Here is a 23,803-nt window from a genome sequence, read left to right as displayed (position 1 = left end):
AGTTAGGCCCTGGGGTCAGTTGTGTGGGATTTTTGTTTGCAACTGACTAGAGCTTTTTTTTTTTTTTTTTTAAATACTATCTTTCCACACATTCTAGTGTATTTCAGTGGCTGGACTGATCTGATACCACATGGGAATCCTGGCCAACATCCACAAAGGTGGGGAAAGTACACACTTGAACCCTTACTTACTGAGGTGCCAGCTAGAAACATGTTCTCATATAAAAGCTTCTCATCAACAGAAGTTAAAAACAAATTCTTCCCTCCACCAGTTACAAAGGGGGTGGCTGTAATTCGCTCCAGTTGATATAAATTAGGCGTGGCCTGTTAGCACAAGTGCAATTCTAAACTTTGCCCAGCCAAGGTGCTGTGTTGGCAACTTTCCTAGAGCCTGCAGGACAGAAGTGGGGGAACCAGAACCACACCTACATGCTGCTAGCCACCCTCATTGCTAGTATCGAAGGCATGGCCCTAGTATGCAGCACTCCTTTTTGAGCAGTGTGGTTTGGCTCATGGAGTTTTAGCATTTGCCATATACCACGTCTACCTCCATTATACCCAAGAGCCACATAGAATTACATGCAGTTATCATCTTAACACTAATAATAGTTAGTGCCTAAAGATCCCAGTCAGTGACCAATGTTCCATTGAGTTAGTCATTGTACAGATACTTATTCCCTGCCCCAGCAAGCTTACAAGCTAGGTTGCAATAGAACATAGCAGGTGGACAAAGAAAACAAAGTGGCGAGGAGAGCTTGATGAGCAAAGGAATGGTACCACAACCTTACCTCAGCACAGCAAAACAGTCATGGTGGCTCAACACCTCTAGCTGTTGTCAGTTGGGTACATTGTGGGCATCATGGCAGAAGTGAATTTACTACATGACCTTTGGTTCTACCTTCCCCAGATTGGAGGAGAGGGTGCACAGCACAGATAGGAATTTATTATTGTGGGGAAATCCCTGCCTTACATTTTGTTCTGAAAGGGTTGAGATTTGCAGTCATGCTGATTTCTTGTAATAGAGAAGTTGGCCCATTTGCTGAGAAAGTCCCATCACCTGTTCTCACAAGGGTCACCCTTGGCATTAACAGCTCCGGGTGTTACGCACCGCTCAGACAAGCTTGCCAAGGACCAGACTGTGCAGACTACATGTTCCAGGGCAGATCACTTTGCAGTAGGACTTTAGCCTTTGTGGGTTGCACTTGCGTATCCAAGTTAGGTGGGACTTCGTAACAGACCCCTGTGGGTCAGGCAAATTGGAACATTGCACACTTGGACCTATAATCTGTTTGCAGAGGTTGTCTACACTAGCACTTCTGTTGTAAGACTTTTGTTGGTCAGAGGTAAAAAACACTGCATGAGGCTGAAGCCTCTTTATTGATGGTTCGTGAGTGGCTGGGAGACCATTCATGTATCTCCGTTGGGTGTGGCCCTATCTGTGGATAGTAAGTGCAGTGCCTATCAGAGGTTGTAGCTTGACATCAGCATCACAGTGTAAGGAACAGCCCAGGCTGGTGGATTTGGAGGGCACAGCAGTCCCACAGTCCAGGTTTCACCCCGGGGACCCCCGTCACAGTGGGGTTCAGGGAAGAGGCACATAGTAGTAAGCCTTCCAATTTAAGGTGACCAGGTGTCCAATTTTCAACCGGAACACCCAGTCGAAAAGGAACTCTGGCAGCTCCGGGCAGCACCACCGACCAGACAGTTAAACGTCTGGTCGGCAGTGGTGAGGAGCTAAGGCAGACTAGTCCAGCTCCTAGGTGGGGTCATGGGGCTCCACGTGCTGCCCCTGCCTCAAACACTGGCTCCACACTCCCATTGGCTGTGGCCGCCCCACCTAGGAGCCGGACCTGCTGGCCGCTTCCACAGTGCAGTGCGGAGCCAGGACAGGCAGGGAACCTGCCTTAGCCCTGCTGCGCCATTGACTGGGAGCTGCCAGAGGTAAGCCCGTGCCCAAACCCCGAGCCCCCTCCTGCACCTCAAACCGCTCATCCCCAGCCCTACCCGAGCCCACACCCCCCAGCCGTAGCCCTCACCCCCTCCTGCACCCCAATCCTCTGCCCCAACCCAGATCCCCCTCCCACACCCTGAACCCCTAATTTCTAGCCCCACCCAGAGCCCACACGCCCAGTTAGAGCCCTCACCCACTCCTGCATCCCAACCCCAACCCCCTGCCCCAGCCCAGAGAAAGTGAGTGAGGATGAGGGAGAAGTGAGCAAACGGCAGGGCCTCGGGGAAGGGATGAGGCAGGGGGCATGGCCTCGAGGAAGGGGCAGACCTAAGGTGTTTGGTTTTGTGCAATTAGAAAGTTGGCAATCCTATTCCATTTATGTGTGTGATGGAGGAACACATATTGGGCAGACCTTTGTGTGAGTTTGGGTACCCTTCATCGAGAGGGTCATATTAGGGGAGAGGATACATACTAGAAGATGGGAGCCTCCTTCTGGGTGAGGGTGGCACACCTAATAAAAAGAAACTTGGTGGCAGTGTGATCCAATGAGCAGAGCAGAGCAACAAACTAGATACCAGGAGATCCGTGTTCTACTCCTGACTTGACCATTGGCCTTGGACAAGTCCCCTCTCCTCCCACCCAGTCTTATTTATTGTCAGCTCCCTAGATCAGAAACTGTCTTACCATGTTTGTACAGCACCTGGCATAGTGGGGGCCTGATTCCAGCTGAGGCCTCTAGATGGTGTTACCATAATGTAAATAATGATAGCAAACAGAAATGTGCAAATGTCATTGTATTGCTCTGCCCCCACCCTTTATATGGCACTTGTCTTTCCTGAGAAGCTCAGTGAGGGCATGGACTAGGTGTGTCTTCTTCAGACACATACAGGGTCCAGCATCTGAGAGAAGCGGGGAAGATGGGGGGTGCCCCATCTCATGGCAGCAGAGAGAGAAGATGGGGGTTCAGTCCCCACTGTGGGAAGGAGGGGTGAGGGCATGGACTAGGTGTGTCTTCTTCAGACAGGTACAGTGCCCAGCACTGTGGGCCCAGCGTCTGAGAGAGGCCTCTGAGTGCTCAGGTAATGCAAGTATGTAATAATTGTGTCGGGGTAGGACACCCACCTGTGTAGACGGGACGGTATCTTGGGGGCTGCCGCATACATGAGATGATAGGTGTGGGGCCTCTGTATGGGGGAGGAAGGTCACACGCATTGAGGCTGCAAGTTCCCCATCACGCAGACTGTGGGGCAGCTGCGGGTGTGGGGGATGGGTGCATGCCCCACTGAATGGGGGACGGGTGTAGATGGGGGGCTTGGGGGTTACCCCAACACGTGGCAGCGGAGGAAGGAGATGGGGGTTCGGTCCCCGTTGCAGGAAGCAGGGGTGTATAGGGGGGTGCACTGGTGCTCCCCTACGTGGGCAGCCGGAGAAGCGACTCCGCCCGGAACCCCCGTCTCCATTTTTTCTGAGCGCAAACAAACAAGTAGGGGGAAGGGGAGAGAATGGGCGGGAAACTTTCTGTTCTTTCCATTGGCGGTGAGAGCAATCATTCGTGTAGCCCCGCCTTCCGAGGCCGGTTTTGCTGCTACTATTGGCCATTGGCCACGTCACTCTCCCATTCCTCCCACTCACGCCGAGCCCCCTCGGCCGCACTTCCCTCGCCCCTGCGTGCCGTGTGCAAAGGAAAAACAGCCGTTAAACGGGCCGCGGGGCGGGGCCAGCCAGCCGAGGAGGCAAGAAGCGATGGTGGGATTGGTCGGGGCGGGAGGTTCAAACTAGCATGGGGCGGCCTGATTGGCTTGGAGCGGCCGCGGCAGGCCAGGCTCCCTCCTCGCGCTTAGGCGGTTTATTGTCTCGCGGCTCCTAAGGCGGCTCTAGCGCGGCGGAATCGGGACCGGACCTCGCACAGCAGCGGCGGAACCATGGTGAGGGGCCAGAGGGATGGGGCCGGCGGCCGACCCGGCCGGGCTCCTGTTGGCGGGAAGCGCCGGGTGCCTGCGCACTCTGCCCAAGCGGCAGCGCTGAGAGCGGGCACCTGGCGCCCCTGCCCTAGTTCCCGTGGCGGGGCCGCGCGGGGCCCCTGCCCGCAGTGGGGAGCGGGGCAGCCGAGCCACCCCGGCTGCCTCGGGCCGCGATCGCCCCGGGACTCCTAAGCGGGCGAGTGAGGCCCGCGTCCCGCGGAAGTGTCTCCAAAGCAGCTGGGCCGGGCGCTGCCTGCGGCGGGCGGGTGAGAGTCCGGCCGGCGGGGGGCGAACGCGCTCCTGCCGCCGGCCCGGGACGGCGGGTTAGCGACTCCCCAGGCAGCGGCTCTGCCCTCGGCTGTCAGATCGCGCGCTGGGCTGCGTCACCCTCGGTGCCCCTGGCTGCCCTCGAGCCCTGCAGCCGGCACTCGGGGGCCGGACGGGGAGGTGCCGGGCCTAAGCTCGCCAGTGACCCGCTGTGACCGCGCTGGTAAAGTGGTAGCTGCCCCCTCCCTGCTCTAAGGGGGCTGTAGGAAGTAATCTGAAGATTTTCAAAACTACAGGTGAGACGCAGGGAATTTAAGGTAGAAAAGGACCTTCGGCCAAGCTTATTTCTGTATCATTCTCTCCCCTGAGAGAGTAGCGATGGCTGCTCTCTTTGAAAGCTGCGGCTGCACAATGTGTGTAAAGGCGAATGAATAATTGCACATCTGGAAGCCTGATCAGAGAGCAGAGTCAACTCAAGAGGGTGACTGCATTAAAAAAGTTTAGTTGAGTCTCATATACATGTTATGGTTTTTCAAAAAGTTTGCTTTCTACCACAGGGGGCTGGAGTAGTAAATAGTTTGGTTGTAAATAGTCTTAAGGTAACTTCTCTGAAACTTTTTCTGGGTTGAGGTTCTTGGAGGTGTCTTCTGCAGTTAATTGTCTCCCTTTATAGGAGTAGGTAATGCTAGAAAAGTCATTTATTTAGATAGTAAAACCCATGGGTCAGGGACTGTGTTTCCCCTTAATAGATAGCGCAAGCAGAATGTCATTGCTCAAAGTTATTAAACCACAGTATTCAAGTTTAATTCTAGACATGAGTTAAGATCTACTCTGTACTCCACTGAGGCTCTTCTCACTGTCAAATTACAGTTCGGTGAGGGCTCTTAAAGACAGCTGTAACCCCATTGAGTAGTACAGAATCTGGAGAAATGAGTACAGGATGGTGAGGGAAGGCTATTCTGTTGAGAACTTGTGCCCTTGGATTTCAAACTCACAGAAACTACATCCATAAAATGAGAATAGTATTTCCAGCTTCATGGGAGTATTAACATTAATGCTTATACAGGGTTTTGCACACTTGTGGCAGGAATACCCAAACTTTGAACAAGATCACATTGGAAATTTGCAGAAGCTCAAGAACTGCACCTGGCTTATATAGACTTATTTAAATAAAAAAATGCACTTTGCTTTTGTCTTGAGAACTGAAAATTCATTTTTTTAATTCATTGCAGATTTAATCATCAATCAAAATAGTCACAAGGATCTCTCTACAGGCTGTATTTTATGGGCATTTTCCCTTTTGTGCACATGGCCTTTCCTGACCCAAAGCAAAGGGATGTAATTGTAAGGGTTAAAGTAGGAGTGCTTTGCAAGGTTTAAGAAATTATCCTTGAATAACTGTCCATGAAACTCATCTCCTAGTTCTTGGCAAATGATTAACAAAATTATATTTAAATTTGCTTCTCAAATTAAGTGAAGCACTGCTACTATATCATAAACAAGCAATATTATAAACACAACATCAGGTTAAATGTATCAGCATATTCTGGGAATATCTTCTACTAGCATAATCGTGGTGATAAATAGAATACAGGGATTTACCTAACTTAAACGCTTCTTTCCTTGGGGTGGCCACTGATCTTTGGGAACCAGTGAATTTTTCCAGAAGTTCTGATATTTATTTGCCTAGTCCTTTATCTTGGACTTAATCCATATCATCAATAGGGTAAGAGAGCCCCATAGTGTCACAAGACACAAATATTTATTGCACATCAAACTTCACCCATGGCAGTGCCTAAATAACAAAAGGAAGTTTAGAATGGTGGTTAGAAAAGACTGAAGATCTAGATTTATTGCTTAAGAAAAGAACACTTAGTACTGAGACTCTTCCACTTCTTCAAAATGTATAAAAGCAGAAATAAAACACTCAAATGACTCATTCTGAGACTTAAAGTAGTTGTCATAAGATTAGGGCTAAAGTTTGATTGCTTTCTTTTCTCTTCCCTCCCCTTTAAATGCTAGAATATGGCTGTGCAGGTAAAATGTGGAATCTACTAAAACAACGCATAATAGTTGAAAATTCTTTTAAACCAAACTTTCTTGAGTTGAAAGAGGTGGGGAGAGGGGAGAAGGAGGGGACACAACACCACACTGGTCTGTCTCTGCTACAACATCCGCTTCAGTCAGCAAACATTTCCAGAGTTGTGCTGAGTAGTGATCCTGCACAGGAGATGTTTCTTGCTTAAATTAAACCATATTACAACTATTAAAATTGCAAGAAAAATGTAAATTTCTAAATCCAAAAGAGTCTTTTTGCTCTCCTGAATAGGAAAATATCATTAGTCCTCTTGAATTCCACCATCAAAGTACTTTAAATTAGCCTAATGGTAGTAATAGTCACTTATGCTTAGTACCCAGGTTACTTTCCAAGTCATTGCTCCTGGGCTGTGGGTATGGTAACAGCAAGCTTGGCTTGCAACCTATACTAAAGGAAAATGTCAGTATAAAGAACTGTTTTAATTGTAAAATGTAAATTACTAAGGTAGGCCAAGTCCTGCTCAAGCATTTGCTTACCTGTGGTATATAGTGAGATTTCCTTTGAGAAAAATGATGCTTCTGTAGAAATTACTTTTTTTTTAAATCTAAAGTCTCACTATGATTGTGAAGAAAACTTGGACCAATGTGGTAGTTACCTTGATTCTGCAGGCAACTTTGAGTGATGGAGGTGTGACTTAACTGCCTGAGATTCAAATCCTCATGGACAACTTCAGCAACCAGGTGATGTACTCATCTTGATAGAACAGCTCTATAGTTATTACATACTCTCTGCCACTAAATATAGAGGTGGAACTATCAGCTGTGCTCCTGAATCCCTGCTGTGCATTGGCACTCGGAGACCCAGCAGAGCATAGACAGTTTGCTTGCCCCTTGGTTGGGCTTCTTAAATGCAGCTTCACTGATGAAGCAAGAGACTTTTTAGACAAATTATTGTCCTGCTCAGAAACTGCAAGACCTGAGTAGAAGTATTATATCTTAGTCTTATTCCTCAAAGTTATTGTATGTCTTTAACTTCTGCAAAGTTTCAACCCCCTCATGTCCATTCCAAATCGAGTGTGCCATTTGAGCACCTATGGTGAGTAGGATAAATCTTGTAGCTAAAGGAGCTGACTGAAATAATCCCTCTGGATGCTACCAGAGAGGGAAGACTTATGGCACTTAACGTAGTGGTCATGCAAAGTGTAGCCCAAGATAGATGGGTGGTGAAGTCTTATTTGTGCCCTAAACCAGTGGCCTCTGAAGTGGAGTGCACAAAAGGATCCTTTGCGGTGTGTGACAGTTTGGGCAACCTTTTTTGTGTGCTCAGCAGTTCTGGCGGGTGTCTGAGCGCTTTTTTTTTTACACACTTGGGGTGGCAATGGTAGAGCCAGCCCTGCGGCACAGCAGGGGGTGCATACTCAATTTTTTTTTAACTGATGGGGTACACGATCAAAAAGTGTTTAGAGCAATGGTCTCCAAAATGTCAGATGGTAGGGGATGTATTCAGAATGACCTAGTGGATTTTTTTGACAAGTTGGCTTCACCTGTCAAATATAGTACTGTAGCAAAGTGAGACTCATGGGTGCAGCATCTCCTGCTGGCTATTTGGAGAATTAGATCTCCAGCATACAGAGCACCTCCTACTGGCTGGCGTCTCGCCTGCCACTGGCCCTCTGTGCCCTTTACCTTGGAGTGCTGCCTCAGCAGTACCCCACCACACTCTAGGTCTTCCCTCCCAGGGGAACTCCAACCCTCTCACCCACCTTCCCTCAGTGGCTACTGCCAGTCATCACCAACCACCTGCTGCTCACTGGGGCAAACTGCAGTGTGTCATGGCCACTCATCATTAGCAAGGAGGTTGTACCCTCTGCCTATCTCTGAGTTGCACCTCCCAGTCCAAATACCTGCATAGGCCTTTACCAAGGCCTCAGCCCAGGGAGTTGCCAGGCTGGAGCGCCCCAGCTCCTCTGGCTTTTCCCCCACCCCGCTCCACTCCAAGTACTCTTTCCTCTCCACAGCTAGAGAGAGATTGACCCAGCTTATCCCTGAGCCCTTATAACAGGGTCAGGAGTGGCCTGATTGGGGTGTGGGCCCAGCTGTGGCTGCTTCCCCAGTCAACCTAGCCTTTTCTCTCTGGAGAGGGGTAACTGCCCTGCTATAAGTTCACACTAATGAGCAGACAAGAACCTGCCATCTTGACAATTTTATGAAAACTAGGATAGAGGTTAAGCTTTTCTACTAGAAAGCAGCAGAAATTGGTTTCAAAAGATTAACGAAGAAGTCTTACAACAAACTTTTGAAATTTTGATTTCTAGTGGTAAAGCTGACTCAGTACTACCTGATATTGAACCAAAAACAGCCCCCTTCACAGGCATGTAAATGCCAAATCTGTGACAGGTAAACTGTTTTGAAAATGTTGTCATTTGGATAGCTAACTTAGACAATTTATAATCAGTGGCCTTTTTCTTTAATGGATAGAACTGTGTTTTGGAACAAAGCCTCATTTAGTCATTCTTTGCCAGAAGAATGACTAGGGGTCAGGATTAGAGAGCAGTGACCCTCTGAAAACCTTATTGATTTTTGTATACATTTGTCCTCTTCTATAGTAAAATAGGTCAGGACTATACTAAACGCTTGTTGGCACAGCTATGTTGGTCAGGGGTATGAAGGGTTGTGATCTCTCACTGACATAGTGTGCTGGCAAAATTACACCTTTGCTGATATAATTTATTTTGTTCTTGTGGGTGGGGCCTGGAATAAGTTGTGCAGGCAAAAGCAATCTTTCCAGTATAAGCTGAAGGAGCACTCAAGGAAGACAAGGCTGTTGTGGAGAAGCTAAATAAATTCTTTGCACCAGTCTTCGCAACAGAGGATGTTTGGGAGTTTCCCACATCTGAGCCATTCTTTTTAGGTGACAGTTCTGAGGAAATGTCCCAGACTGAACTGTCAGTAGTTTTGGAAGAAATTGATAAAACAATAATATGTCACCAGGATTAGATGATATTCACCCTAAGTTCTGAAAGACTTGGATATAAAATTGCAGGACTACTGCTTGTGTTAAGCAATAAGTTACACAAATCAGCCTCTGTACCAGGAGACTGGAGGATAGCTACTGTAATGCTGATTTTTCTTTTTTAAAGAGGCTCCAGAGGTGGTGCTGACAAGTATAGGCTGGTAAGCCTAAGTTCAGTACCAAGCTAATTGGCTGAACTGTATTAAAGAATGGAATGATCAGACATATAGATGAACATGGTATGTTGGGGAAGAGTCAACATGGCTTTTGTCAAGGGAAATCATACCTCACTAATCGGTTGCAATTGTTTGAGTTTGTCAGCAAGTATATGGATGTGAGTGATCCAGCAGATGTAGTATACTTGGACTTTCAGAAAGTCTTTGACAAGGTCTCTCACCAAAGACGCTTAAACAAAGTAAGAAGTCATGGGCTAAGAGAGAAGGTCCTCTCATGGATCTGGTTAAAACAAAGGATAGGAATAAATGGTCTGTTTTCACAGCTGAGAGGTAAATAGCAGGGTCTCCCCAAGATTTGTACTGGGACAAATGCTGTTGTGCTTATTCATTTTTTATCTGAAAAAAGGGGTTGGAAAAGCTTGCAGATGATACAAAATCACTCAAGATAGTTATGTCCAAAGCTGACTGCAGAGACTTACAAAAGGATCTCACAAAACTGGGTGACTAGGAAACAAAATGGCAATGACATTTTTATCTTGATAAATGCAAAATGATGTACGTTGGAAAACATCCTGACTGTACATACAAAGTGATGGGGTCTAAATTAGCTGTTACCATTCAAGAAAGAGATCTTGGACTCATCGTGGATAGTCCTCTGAAAACACCTGCTCAGTGTGCAGTGGCAGTCAAAAAAGCTAACAATATTAGCAACCGTTAGGAAAGGGATAGAGAAATATCATCATGCAACCATATAAATCCATGGTCTATTCATATTTGAATACTGTGTGCGTATCTGGGCCCTCATCTCAAAAGTTATATTAGAATTGGAAAAGGTACAGAGAAGGTCAGCAAAAATAATTAGGAGTATGGAACAGCATCCATACGAGGAGAGTTAAGAAAAACTGGGACTGTTCAGCTTAGAAAAGAAACTACTAAGGGGGGAGGGGATACAATAGAAGTCTATAAAATCATGAATGGTGTGGAGAAAGTGAATAGGGAAGTGTGATTTATCCCTTCACATAACACAAGAACAGGTGTCAACCAATGAAATTAATAGGCAACAGGTTTACAACAAACATAAGAAAGTACTTCGCACAATGCACAACTTGTGGAACTCTGCCAGAGGATGTTTTGAAGACCGAAATATAACTTGGGTTCAAAAAAGAATTAGATAAGTTCAAGGAGGGTAGGTCCATCAGTGACTATTAGCCAGGATAGGACCCATGTTCCGTGTGTCTCTGAACCAGTGATGGCCAGAAGCTGGGAGTGGATGACAGGATGGATTACTCGATAATAGTCCTTTGAAGCACTGGCACCGAGCACTGTCGGAAGACTGGATACTGGGCTTGATGAACCATTGGTCTGACCAAGAATAGTCATTCTTATGTTCTTAAACAGCATACATGTTAAGAGTGCTTTGGTGGTATAGCTGTATCACCAAAGTGCTGGTAGCATAGACGTGGCCTAACATACAATGCATATGTGTGGCAACAGTGGCTCAAATGAGTTTCTGAAAACAGCTTCTCTTCTTAACCTTTGCAGTCTTTAAACTAGCTTAACTTGTGTAACACTGTAACATCTGGAGCAGGTACGTATTTTAAATGTTAAACTACCAAATTACTATACACAGGTGTGAAGACTTTGCACTTGCTTAAACAGTGGTGCTTTTCACATGTTAATCACTATAATAGGATGCATGTTTAATGTAAGCCATTGTTGTGTTGATTATGTTTTGTCTCCAAGAGATCTCTGCTTGAGCAGGATACAATTCTTTAAAGGAAGAGACGGATTAGCCCACTAGTTAGGACACTAGCTTAGGTCTCTGGAGACCATGGTTCAGTTCCCAGCTCTACCAGAGGCTTCCTGTGTGACCTCTGACAGTCACTTAATCTCTCTGTGCCATTATTCCCAATCTGTAAAATGAGGAGAATAGTACTTTGCTACCTCATAAATACATTAACAATTGTGAGGCTCACAGAGATAATTGGGCCATATAAGTACCCAAGATATCTAGATAACATCAGTTTAAAAAAAAAAAAAATAAAACCACCACCACATTTGTCCAAGTTTTGTTGTCTAGTCACTTTTACTATTTTCCTTTGTTTCTTTTTCCCTTGTTTATGTAGGGTTTTTTCTTTCCTGTTCATGTGTGTGAAAAATATTTTTAAGTATCAAAAATTAGTGGGTGGGGGGGACTTTTAACAATTTCTTAAATAGGCTAGATTTCAAGTTGGTAATGACCCTTTAATATAGACATTAGCTTTTTCAACTTGAAGCTCTGTCTTGGTCAGGGAGCTCTCTCTTCCTCTGTGGATGTGGACTGTTGAATGGAAAATGTTATCCAGTTTTTTAACTCCATCTGTATTCCTTAGTCGTCTTTGAGAAGTAGCCTAATCAGAACCTTCAAGCCGTACTGTGAAGTGGAGGGTGGTCTGACCTGAGTGCCACTTTCAGATAGCTACGATTACCCCCAGTACAATAAGGTTTCATAATGTCCCTGTTCTCTTCTTTAATTCATTGTGAAGCTGTTTCCTCACTGTGGTAATGTGGTACAGTGCCAATGGAAACTCTGGGCCAGCTGCAATCTTCCCAATTTTAGCGTAACTTAGTATTTCTGAATGGTTTAGATTTTTGGCTGGTTGGTACTGAGCAATTCCTAGTCAGGAAACATTCTATCCAGTCCTATCTTCAGTTATTAACTGACTCCACAATTTCTTCCATTGTCACTTGAGTCCATGTGTGTGGAAGTCTTAATTTAGTTTTCTTTAGGAGTTTGTGGGGAAACTTGTAAATCCCCTCGTTCACTTCTTAATAGCCCCAAAATGTTGTGCATCTCGCAGAAAAGGAGAGTTCAGATTTTTTATATATGTTATGACAAATGCAATGTGTATGTATGTGAAGAGATGAGATCAAAGGGAAATCACACTAATTATGGGGCAGTGGACTTCATTGCATGTTAAAGTTTCAGGGGTGTTTCTATTAAAAGCCTAGTTTAGGGGGATTCCCCAGTTTCCCTAACCCTAACTTTACTATCTTAGGGTGGTGATGAGTAATCCTTGCAATCTGTAGTCCCAAATAGCAAATTCACTTGTATCTTTCCTATAAATCTCCCTGAAAGAACATTCTGTTCTGTTACTCATTTTTTCTGATAATAGCAAGTGGGACTCGAGGATTAATACATCAATATACAAAGTCATCTGTGATTCTTTTTTCTCCCTTCCCCCATCTTGAGTAGATAAAGCTGATATAGTCATCTAAACTGCAGCTGTGCAAGTAGTTTATTATGCACAAACCCTGCCCTGCATTTTTTAAATGTTTCCACCTTCTGAAAAATAATGGAACTGTTGGGTGGCAACAGGAAATAAAAATGTATCAAGCATTTTATAAGGAAGTAAAAGTAGGCGGACTAGTCTTAAAGGGACACAACTTAAAAATCATACTTCTGTTTGAAATCTTTTTACCTACTAATGTTACAAGTAGTATTGGAGATTGTAGCTGAAAAACGGGGTGGGTGAGGACACGCAATTTTTCCATCTATTTACTTGTATGCATTTGACAACACTTTGTGAAGACTGAACAGTAGGGGTAATGATTTTTATTTTTTATTTTTATTTTTTAATGTAAATTGGCAAGGAAAGTTGGGGCAGATATAGGGTTCAGATACTTAAAGCTTGCTTAGATTTCTGGTTAGTGATGTCTCATTGAAAGAAACGGCGAAACTGCCCAAATATATTAAAGGGAAGGAAATGTTGCACTCCATACCTCATAATTGGGTCTGAGAGAGATGGGACTATGTCAAGACAATAGTTTTCCCTGGCAGGTAGTAAGTACCTTTTTATTTAGTAATTCAGTGTTGGGAGCAAAAGAAGTGGCTGAAATTTTGGACAGTTATCAGGCAGTCTACCAGTCATGTGCAAGTTGATGTGATGACACTTTACACTAATAGGCAAGTCTGTTTTGGGGAGGATTACACTAAATTTGAGGATATACATTGTTTAATGCCTTCATTTATCTTAGCTGCTGTTGAAAGCTAAAGATGGTTATGTAGTGGGTTTCCTTAGTGTGGAGGTAGATATTTTTCTTTAAGTGGAAACAGTGTTCCTGTTTTGAAAACTGGCTTAATTGAGGAGTAGGGAAATAGTAAGTGAATTGAAAGCTGCATGTTCATTGCTTTCCAAAAGATCCAGAAATATCAAAACTACTCTTTCAGCACAATAATACGTTATCTTTATCTTTATCAGTCGATCTCAAAGCACTTTATAAAAGAGGTAAACATCATCTCCATTTTACAGATGGCTAAACTCAGGCACAGAGGTGAAATGATTTGCCCATAGTCACCCACTAGGCCAGTGGCAGAGCAGAAATAGAACCTTGTCTCCTGTCTGGAGACCCAGTCCAGTTCTCTATCCAGTAGGCCGCACTGCATCCTCACTACTAGTTCACAGCATTGGCAGAAGAAAGCATTATTTTAATGGGGTTGGATGACTGCTAAAAAGAACAAGGAGTCCGGTGGTATCTTAAAGACTACCAGATTTATTTGGGCATAAGCTTTTGTGGGTAAAAAACATCACTTCTTCAGATGCATGGAGTGAAAATTACAGATACAGGCATTATATAGTGACACATGAAGAGAAGGGAGTTACCTCACAAGTGGAGAACCAGTGTTGACAGGGCCAAAGGTTAACATCTGGCCACATGTGGTGTGTGCAGGGGTGGGAGATGCACCTTCTCTCATATGGGTATTTATCACTGTACAGATGTGTTTCTAGTGCAGGGGTTCTCAAACTGGGGGTCAGGACCCCTCGGGTCGTGAGCTGTCATCCTCCACCCTAAACCCCGCTATGCCTCCAGCATTTATAATGGTGTTACATATATTTAAAGGTGTTCTTAATTTATAAGGGGGGGGGGGGTTGTACTCAGAGGCTTTCTATGTGAAAGGGGTCACCAGTACAGAAGTTTGAGATTCACTGTTCTAGTAAGATCCTGCAGGTATCAGTTCTTGGCCCTATGCTATTAACATTTTTTATTAATGCCATGGAAGAAAACAAAAAATCATCATCCCTGATAAAGCTTTCAGATGACAGTTTGGGAGAGTGGTAAACAATGAAGATACCAAGCAATCCAGACAATTCTGTAAGACGGGTGCAAGCAAACAATGGGCTTTTTAATATCTAAATGTAAATGTATACATCTAGGAACAAAAGACATAGACCATACTTTTTAAGTAAGGGGACTGTACCATAGGAAGTAGTATCTGAAAAAATTTAGTGTTTGTGGTGGATAATCTACTTCCAGTCCTATGCTGTGACCAAAAGGGCTAATCCGGGGAATCTCAAGTAGGAGTAGAGAGGTTATACTTATGGTATACTTTATTCAGCTTTAATGTGCACAATTCAAGGAGGTAAATTGGAGAGCGGTTAAAGAAGAGCCATGAGAATGATTAAAGGATTAGAAAACATGCTTCATAGTGATAGACTCAAGGAGCTCAATCTACTTAGTTTACAAAGAGAAGGTTAAGGTGTGACTTGATTAGTCTGTAAGTACCTACATGGGAAACAAATATTTGATAACAGGCTCTTCAGTGTAGCAGAGAAAGGTCTAACACGATCCAATGGCTGGAAGTTGAAGCTAGACATACAGATTGGAAATAAGGCGTAAATTTTTAACTAAGAGCAATTAATCATTGGAACAACTTGTCAAGGTTGTGATGGATTGACCATCACAAACTATTTTTAAATTAAGATGCAGAAGCTCCCCAACTTAAGCAAGCAATCCGTTTTGGAATGCCTTGCGTAAGTCGAATTTTGCATAAGTCGGGAACATCTCCTACAGTTACGTGGGGGGGGAAGGGGGAGCTTACAGAACTTTTTCCATAAGTCTGGATTTCCATAAGCCATGTTTGCATAACCCATGAGTGTCTCTATGCTCTAGGAATTTTTGAGGAAGTTCTACAACCTCTTAATAGGAGCTCAGACTAAATGATCACAGTGGTCCCTTGTGGCCTTGGAATCTATGAATTTTCACCCTCTCCCCAGCTTCTATGCTTTAGGTAATTTATCAACATAATTGCATGGTGAGCCTGGCAGTTTGGTATAACTAAAACCGGCGGGGATGGGGTTAGTTTCTAGATTTCTTGGAATTGTCAGATAAATTAACCTATTCAGACGAATAAAATAGTTCAGGTAAGAATATCCATTAGGTGATCAGCTAATTCATGAAAATTCATTGTGGAAAATTAGAATTGAAATAGAATTGCTTAAGATTCTGGTCTGCTAACAAACTGTTATATCAGCACAAATACCGACTTTTGAAAAGCATGGCTGTGTTCTCAAATTTTTCTGGCTCTAGCATGAAGCAGTCATGAGATCTTAAGAAAACTGGCGTGAAAGGAATATATATATTGGGTGGGTTTGGTTACAGCTTCTTATGTAAACATTTTTAAGCAGCTGCAGACCTGAAAAGTTAGATGCAACTAAATAGTCAAGCCTTCATGCTCATGTATTTTACTATAGAGAACTCTTGATGCTTGAGGAAAGTTCACAGTGAAGTATATTTGGGAGTTTCTCTCGAGACATTGTATATCCAACTGCTGTGTACAAAAGTGACTTGTTTTAAAGAATCCTAGAATATCAGGGTTGGAAGGGACCTCAGGAGGTCATCTAGTCCAACCCCCTGCTCAAAGCAGGACCAATCCCTAGACAGATTTTTGTCCCAGATCCCTAAATGGCCCCACTCCCAAGGATTGAACTCACAACCCTGGGTTTAGCAGGCCAATGCTTAAACCACTGAGAGATGTTCCGTATTCCTTTTTGGGATAAATTTTTCCAAGTTTGAGCAGAAGAGGTAAGACTCCTGGATTCTTAAGTGTGATGGTGGAGGTAAGTTGAAGCAGTGCAGATTTTTCTTCTCTGTCCATCGGCTTGCTTTCTTAATTCTTAATATTGCTCTCTTATTCAGGCTGGTGGCAAGGCTGGAAAGGACAGTGGAAAGGCCAAGGCGAAGGCAGTTTCTCGCTCACAAAGAGCAGGACTGCAGGTAAAGTGGTGCGAAATCATGTATTGCTTTAGTGTTCACAGTTTGAATGCAATAGTTAATCTTGTTAAGTAACTTTCATTTTTGTGGAGCAGGTTTGGGGGAGGGGAGGTGGAAGGAAAATGGAAATGCACTTCTAGCTTTATTGTGAAATTTTGCATGACTACTTTAAGTACAAAATCAAATGCTAAGGCTTCTGCTGGCTCCTACAGATGTGCTTTCACCTGCTACTCTGACCCTCTAACATGAGTTAAATTTTATAATTCCTATTACTTTGAATTTTTTGGTATTTATTACAATTTGTAACTAAATGCAATGATTGATTGGACTTCTTTAAAAGCCTTGAATGTGGTGTTTGCCCCAAATAGTACTTGTGTCAATTCTTGGCTATCGTATTAATGTTTTGCTGTTACTTAACAGCCTTTCAGGGTTGTGGGGATTAACTTGGATACTTCCAGAGTGCTTTGGAAACACAGCACTATATATAAGTCCAAACAGTCTGCTGTGCCCATTCAATAAGTTCGTATGCCTGCATAGGACCGTTTAAAGTTCACTCCCACCATGTGACCAAAACCTTAGTTGTAAAATGTAACTTTCTGTATTGGAACTTCCTTGGTTGTAGAGTGAATTCAGGCAGTTCTGGCAGTAGTCAATGAATGCTCTTCTGTCACGTGGCTTATGTAAATTATTCTGTTGATCTGACAGTACACAGTGTAATCTCTTTAGTACTACAGATCTGCTGCTTAAAAAGTTTTGGCTTCTTACAACACAAACCCTGTGTGTGATTTGACACTTGACTGACTAGTATGTAAAAGCCGTGTAACTTTTCCTGACTTCAAACTAACATACTTTTCAGAGGTGTCCCTGTTGAGGAAAATTTAGAGATGTAAAACTTGCCAGCCCCATTGAAAATAAGCTCGCCATTTATTTGTATTCACTGTGGGGGTTAATCCAGTATTCTACTTCAGTAAGTTTTTACTCCATTTACATTTCTTACACCAGATTATTATAGACATTAATCAACTTTAGGCAAGAATTTAGTGCTTCAGCATAGACTTTGATCTCAGATGCCTAACAAATGTTTCGTCTTCAGTTCCCAGTGGGTCGAATCCACAGACACTTGAAGACTCGCACTACGAGTCATGGGCGAGTTGGTGCTACTGCTGCAGTGTACAGTGCTGCAATTCTTGAGTATCTCACTGCTGAGGTAGGTTTTGAAGTAACCACTGTTAAAACCACATTGTACATAACAGAACAGAGAGCTAGGGAGGTGGATATATTTCTGTCTCTCTATAGTCCTCCTTATTTTGCATGCTCATGTTTCCAAACCTATGGAGAACAAACATCCAGTCAGATGAGCAGAAAGATCGGAGAAGTGTCTACGATTAAATTTGCCCGCTATTATAAGAAACTAAATATATTCTTGGTAGCTCTGAATAGCTACCCAAATAAATATGTTGAAGACAAGTGGGATGTAAGTATTGGAAGCTGCTGACACCGAAATGCAGCATTGTTTGGATACCAAAAGAAAGATATTTGTAATTCCGTTTGTCCTAAATGTGATAGGAATGATTATCCCAGCTTTTGTTTTGCAGAGCACATAGCATTTAGACCAGGGGTCTCAAACACGCGGCCCGAAGGGCTATTTCCTGCGGCCCATACCTCTCACCCCCTTCCCCCTCTGGGCTACCTCCAGGCCAGGGTGGGCAGACTACAGCCACAGGATTGGCCCCCTCAAGCCCCACTCCGCTCCCTGAAGTGGCTGGCATCATGTCCTTGCGGCCAGGTGGTGGGGAGAGAGAAGCAGAGGGCTCTGTCCATGTGTTGTCCTGGCTTCCAGGCACTGTGCCACCGCCTCCCCCTCCCCCCAGCTCCCATTGGCCGGGAATGGGGAACCGTGGCCAATGGGAGCTTCGGGGAGGTAACTGGAGGCACAGCAAGCAGCGTGCAGAGCCCTACGTCCCCCTCCTCCAGGGGCCACAGGGACATGGCTTCAGCTACTTCCCAGAGCGGGGCCAGGGCCAGCAGCCTGCCCTGGCCTGGTGTGCGCCGCTGACACCCCGAAGCCCTCCTGTACCCCAACTCCCTGCTGTGAGCCCCCTGCCTGCACCCTAACCCCGTTCCCTGAGCCCCCTGCTGCACCCCAATCCCCTGCCCTGAGCCCCCTGCCTGAACCCCAGCCCTCTCCTGCACCTCAGCTCCCTGCCCTGAGCCCCTGCCACACCCCTCATGCACCCTCTGGGGGCAAGGAGGGGGCGGAGTAGGGGTGGGAAGAGGCAGGGCCTCATGGAAGGGGTGGAGTGGGGGCAGCGAGGGGGTGTGTATCAGTGCGGCCGTTGGGCCAATGAACTAGTCCTCATGTGGCCCTCGTGGTCATTTGAGTTTGAGACCCCTGGCTTAGACCTTCATTGCGTTCAGTTTTCCTCTCTGTTAAACTTTAACTTGATTTATCCTAATAAATTAAACAAATAGCAGCAAATAGTTTCTCTCTCAAATATTCTTCCAAATGTATGTGGTAGAAACCAAGCAGCATGGCAATATTAAAATCTAAATGACAATAGTTGGGGGTTTCTTTCCTCCAGTTGGTTAAGCTGGGTGATAGCTAATGCATTACTCTGTAGATACAAAGAGTTGATTAAACTATTGGAAAATCTGTTTAGACCCATAAACTTCAGCTTCTTTTGTAAAAACCTAATAAACTTCATTTCAACACAGAGGATTTTTGAACTTGTATCCCCTTGTTTGTGCAGCTTTGTGATGCTGTACAAGAGCTCAAAAGTGAAACTGACTAAGCAGATCAATCTGGTAAGCTATGTCAGCTGCAAAAATACACTGGATAACTGGGTAAAAGACAAGTGGACCTTTAAATCTATAACTAATAGATGAAGGCCACTTATATTAAAGGCAGGCCATCCTAGGTATACCTTGTTTGTCCAGAATAGGCTTTTGATTGTAACTAAACAGTGAGTGGGTGCCATGAACAAAGAATGTAGGCCATATTTGCAAGATGAGGGACTCTATCCTGGGAAGCAATGACACTGGAAAAAGATTTGGGGGTCATGGTGGACTTGAATATGAGCTTCCAGTGTAATGCTGTGGCCAAAAGGGCTAAAGCAATCCATAAACAAGGAAATTTCAAGTAGGAGTAGATTCTTTTACCTCTGCACTTGGCACTGGTGCTACTGAAGCTGGAATACTGTGTCCAGGAATATGTTGATAAATGAGAGGGTTCAGATAAGACCTATGAGAATGATTGATTGAAAGGATTAGAAAACATGCTTTATAGTGACACACTTGAGCTCAAACTATTTAGTTTAACAAAGAAGGTTAAGGATTGAATTGATTGCAGCTTGTAAGTACCTACATGGGAAACAAATATTTCATAATGGGCTCCTCAGTCTAGCAGACAACACAGTCCAATGGCTGGAAGTTGAAGCTAGACAAATTCAGACTGGAATAAGGTGTAAAATTTTAAGTAATCACAAGTGTCAGAGGTCACACAGGAAGCCTCTGGTAGAGCTGGGAATCAATGAATGGTTAGAGGAAGGAAGGTCCAGTGGCTACAGTGCTAGCTTACGACTTGGGAGACCTGGATTCGATTCCCTGCTCTACCACAAACTCCCTTTGTGACCATGGTCAAATTGGTTAGTGTCTCTGTGCCTCATTTTCCCATCTGTAAAATGAGGATAGTAGCACTGCCCTACTGCTCAGGGGTGTTATGAAGATAAATACATTAGATATTGAGGCACTTGCATACTGCAGTAATGTGCATCATGTAGGTACTTAATTGAGAGTTGTTCATGATTTCATGTTCCAGCTGACACCATGTCTTGCTTTCTGTAAACTTTAACAGGTCTAACTCTTACTAAAATAGCCTCCTAATTTGTCAGGTGCTGGAATTGGCAGGTAATGCCTCCAAGGATCTCAAAGTAAAGCGTATCACTCCTCGTCACTTGCAGCTTGCTATTCGTGGGGATGAAGAGTTGGATTCCCTTATTAAAGCTACCATTGCTGGTGGAGGTATGTATAGCTGGGTTTCATAACTGACTGGGTTGATACAAAAGTGTACGGCCAGCTGCAAGGAAGGTAACAGACAATAAGTTAACGTTACTTTAATTTCTTCTGTTTCAGTACTTCACATAGCTCAATAATGGCAGACTTTCTGGCCAGATTTGTATCTGTTTCCATCTAAAACATCATAGCAATTGAAATTTGGCAGTCTCAGAGAAAGAGGACTGGATGGGCCACTGAATTACTCTTCTTGTAGTGCATACTGTGTGGATAATCCACTCAGCCCCTTCCATGAGCATTAAACTTAAAGTAACTGTAAATTGAGGGAAATCTGGATTTGTTTCACTTTTATTAAAGATCCTAGGATTGCAGCTTCTGTCCACCCTCCCTCTTTATAACCCTTACTACTTTACTGGAACTTTCCTTACAGGTAGAACTGGGCTGTATGAGGTAGTTTAGGTAGGAAGAGGACTAAGCTTCACAGACATGCTCTTCATATATCGTGTAATAACGATGTTGAGTTCATTGTAATTCTATACTGTACAAAATAGCCTGCAGTAATTTGAGAGACTTAAATGCATGGTTCTACTTAACTCTTCTGTTGCTGCATCCATGCCTTTGTGGATGTTCCGTTGAGATAAGTGGGATATGCCAGGTGGCATGCGGGGTACATGTAGCTATGTGCTGCAGTGAAAAGCAGGCTGTGTCCACTCTGCCCCTTGTAACTACCGATAGCAGTAAAAGGCTCTGCTTGGGGAGCTGCCAGAGCCTTTTCTTGCTACTTGAACTTTTCACTGCAATGGGGAAAGGCTCTGCCAGCAGGACAGTGAGCTGCAGAAAAATAGTAGTGTAGATGTGGAAGGCACTACTTGGGCATGTAGAGAGCCGTGTTGGGTACAAACTCTCAGGTTCTGGTATATCTGTACTCCATTTGCCTAAGCAGTGCCTCCCTATCTACACTGCCATTATGCCTGTGCTAGCTGAGCATGCAGTGTCTGTGCTCTACACCCTGCTCTACCTGCAGACATCGCTGTAATCAACCTTAGGAGTAAGTATAGGGCAACTTAATTATGTCTGTTTTATGTACCCTTACAACTTCCATTTTAGCTTTACAGCTTAGAAATGGGCTGTTGGATCAACAAACTTTTGATTGAAATAAGGTGGGATCCACTGGGGTGGGATGAAATTACAACTGGAGAACATGCATTATTATCGGGGAGTTCTAGGATAGCTGAACAAGAAAAGGTGAAAACTTAGAACACTGAAAGCTTTCTAGCCATTCAGGCAATGAACAAACTTTGAACTAACAGAACTTCCTCTGTTGAAAAATGTCTTGTGCACCACTATTCTAATCTATTGTTCTCTTTGCAGGTGTAATCCCTCACATCCATAAGTCTCTGATTGGAAAGAAGGGACAGCAGAAAACTGCATAGAGAGGAGTTTTAACCAACCCTCTTCCTCCCTGTCATTGTACTGTAACTGGGACAGAAGAAATATGGGGATATGTGGAATTTTTTAAGAAATAGTTAAATGGAAGAGCATAGACAATTGACTGTAGACATCAGAAAACATTTGTATGTTCTTTAGATTCAAAGTTTGACAAAAAGTATCTTGTCATGTGGCAGCAATTCGTGTGTTGATTGGCTAGGTTTCTCCCGTGTGTTTTATACAAAAATGGAACTGATAAACCATTTTTTACAAAATTTGCTCTCATGTGGTGTTCAGGTGCAAAAATCATGTGGTAGACACTTCACATCATCTCTGTGAAGCTGGCTCCCTCAGACTCCACTGGACTAGGTATACAGGCAAAAGCTCTTTCCCTCTTTAGATCAGCCGCGTCCATGACTACTTCACTTGGATGGTTTGTAATATAACCTGTTGAATGGCATGGGCAGTCTTGGTAAACTTTTAATGGTGTGGAAAAAAAAGAATTGGCCTGTAGTATAGGAATCCCTTTAACAGTGATAGCATTTATCTTTAAAGTAGTGACAACATTGATTTGCTACTTAAATTTTAACTTACTAAATGTTGCTGAAAAATCATTCTCTCACTTACCTGCCAAGATCTGAATTCAGGGTTCCAGTTGCATTGCAAGAGCTGAGGACACCACAAGTATCTACAGGAAGAAATTATTTGACTTGTGTTTCTGATAGCAGCTCTGCTAGCACTGCTGCTGACAGGTAAATGGAGGGGCTGACTACAACGGTTAGAATGCATTTTCCATTGTTAAGTGTCACTAAGTTGTCACTAGTAAAGATCACACATACGTTTTCTATTCATTTAAAATATGCAGTTTGTGTGGATTAACACATGTCCTAGAGACCTGTGATAACTCTTCATATTTCTTTTACAAAAACGTACTTATTTTCTTAGCCACGAGGAACAGCTTATCGTGGTAGTGGGGATTCTCCCCGACCCGCAAGTGATTTCAGCTGTTAGAATAGAAAGAATAGAGTGGCAGCATCCAAATTACTTTCCAGTGTGCAGTGGATAAATCAAATGGGTGTCTGCATCACTTCTCTTCTAAGCCTCAAGGCCATTCCTGAGTAAAATCTTCAGTTTGGAATTTGGGTACCCAAAGTTAAACAAATGTAGATTTAGATACTGAAACACAATGCCTTGATTTTCACAGGTATCTAGAGCTCCCATTTTCTTTAGCCAAAGTGCAGGTTGATCAGACCCTATTCAGAAGGGGTGAGGGGTGGTAGAGAATGTAGCCAGATTTTCTTTCTCCCCCTCCCCGCCCCTGCCCCCAAGGTGTTGATCACCTGCAGTTCTCATGCAAGGCAATGGGAGTGAGATGTGCTCAGCACCTTTGAAATAAGTGACATAGTTCAAGTGCTCAACTCGTGGTGCTCAACTTGTTTCAAGCTAGGTCTTCTGAGCATCATTTAAGACACTTCACCTGCAATCATTAGTTCTGGTAAGAGTACTATAGTTCAAGAGGTGCTTGCTGTTAACAAAAGCTTCTGGTTAGGGAGACTATTTTAACAGCAAGTACCATCTTGCCTCAGAACACTTTCTGAGCAAATGCTGAGGTGAAAATGGGGCTGAAATCTGTTGCTTCTGCCTACTGCTTCAGAGATTAAATGAGCAATTTTTTTTGACAGTGTAAACTGTCATTTAACTAGTTTCTGATTTCCATCCCCTTATGGCTGCTTGAAAGCATCTGATTCTGTCTTTCAGATTTTTTTTTTAATAGCACAAGTCCAACCTGGTGGATGTTGTTAATGTTGGCACAGTTCTGAGTCCATCACTTTTTGTAACAGAAAAATATTACAGATCTGTGCATTCATAAATAAGTTCTCAATTCAAAAAGAGGTTTTATTTTTTTTACCCACCAACTTATCTACCAG

At 43.9% G+C, this 23,803-nt stretch overlaps 1 protein-coding gene across 1 annotated transcript; it reads left to right on the top strand.

Moving 5' to 3' along the window:
• The first annotated feature begins 3,740 nt into the window (after nt 1-3,740).
• LOC127043623 (histone H2A.V) lies at nt 3,741-22,150 on the top strand. Its single transcript, XM_050937617.1, has 5 exons — nt 3,741-3,875; nt 16,362-16,439; nt 17,530-17,643; nt 20,327-20,456; nt 21,819-22,150. The coding sequence occupies exons 1-5, from the start codon at nt 3,873-3,875 to the stop codon at nt 21,878-21,880; spliced, it is 387 nt and encodes a 128-aa protein (XP_050793574.1). The 5' UTR covers nt 3,741-3,872; the 3' UTR covers nt 21,881-22,150.
• Nucleotides 22,151-23,803: the final 1,653 nt, after the last annotated feature.

The sequence above is a fragment of the Gopherus flavomarginatus genome, chromosome 2 (assembly GCF_025201925.1).
Source record: "Gopherus flavomarginatus isolate rGopFla2 chromosome 2, rGopFla2.mat.asm, whole genome shotgun sequence".
Classification (NCBI taxonomy): domain Eukaryota; kingdom Metazoa; phylum Chordata; order Testudines; family Testudinidae; genus Gopherus; species Gopherus flavomarginatus.
This window is presented reverse-complemented; position numbering and strand designations above follow the sequence as displayed.

Excerpts from the sequence above, each read along its gene's own strand:
- LOC127043623 (XM_050937617.1), top strand. Across the intron at positions 16,440-17,529 it reads CACAAAGAGCAGGACTGCAG|TTCCCAGTGGGTCGAATCCA; the intron begins GTAAAGTGGTGC and ends TTTCGTCTTCAG. Across the intron at positions 17,644-20,326 it reads TTGAGTATCTCACTGCTGAG|GTGCTGGAATTGGCAGGTAA; the intron begins GTAGGTTTTGAA and ends CTAATTTGTCAG.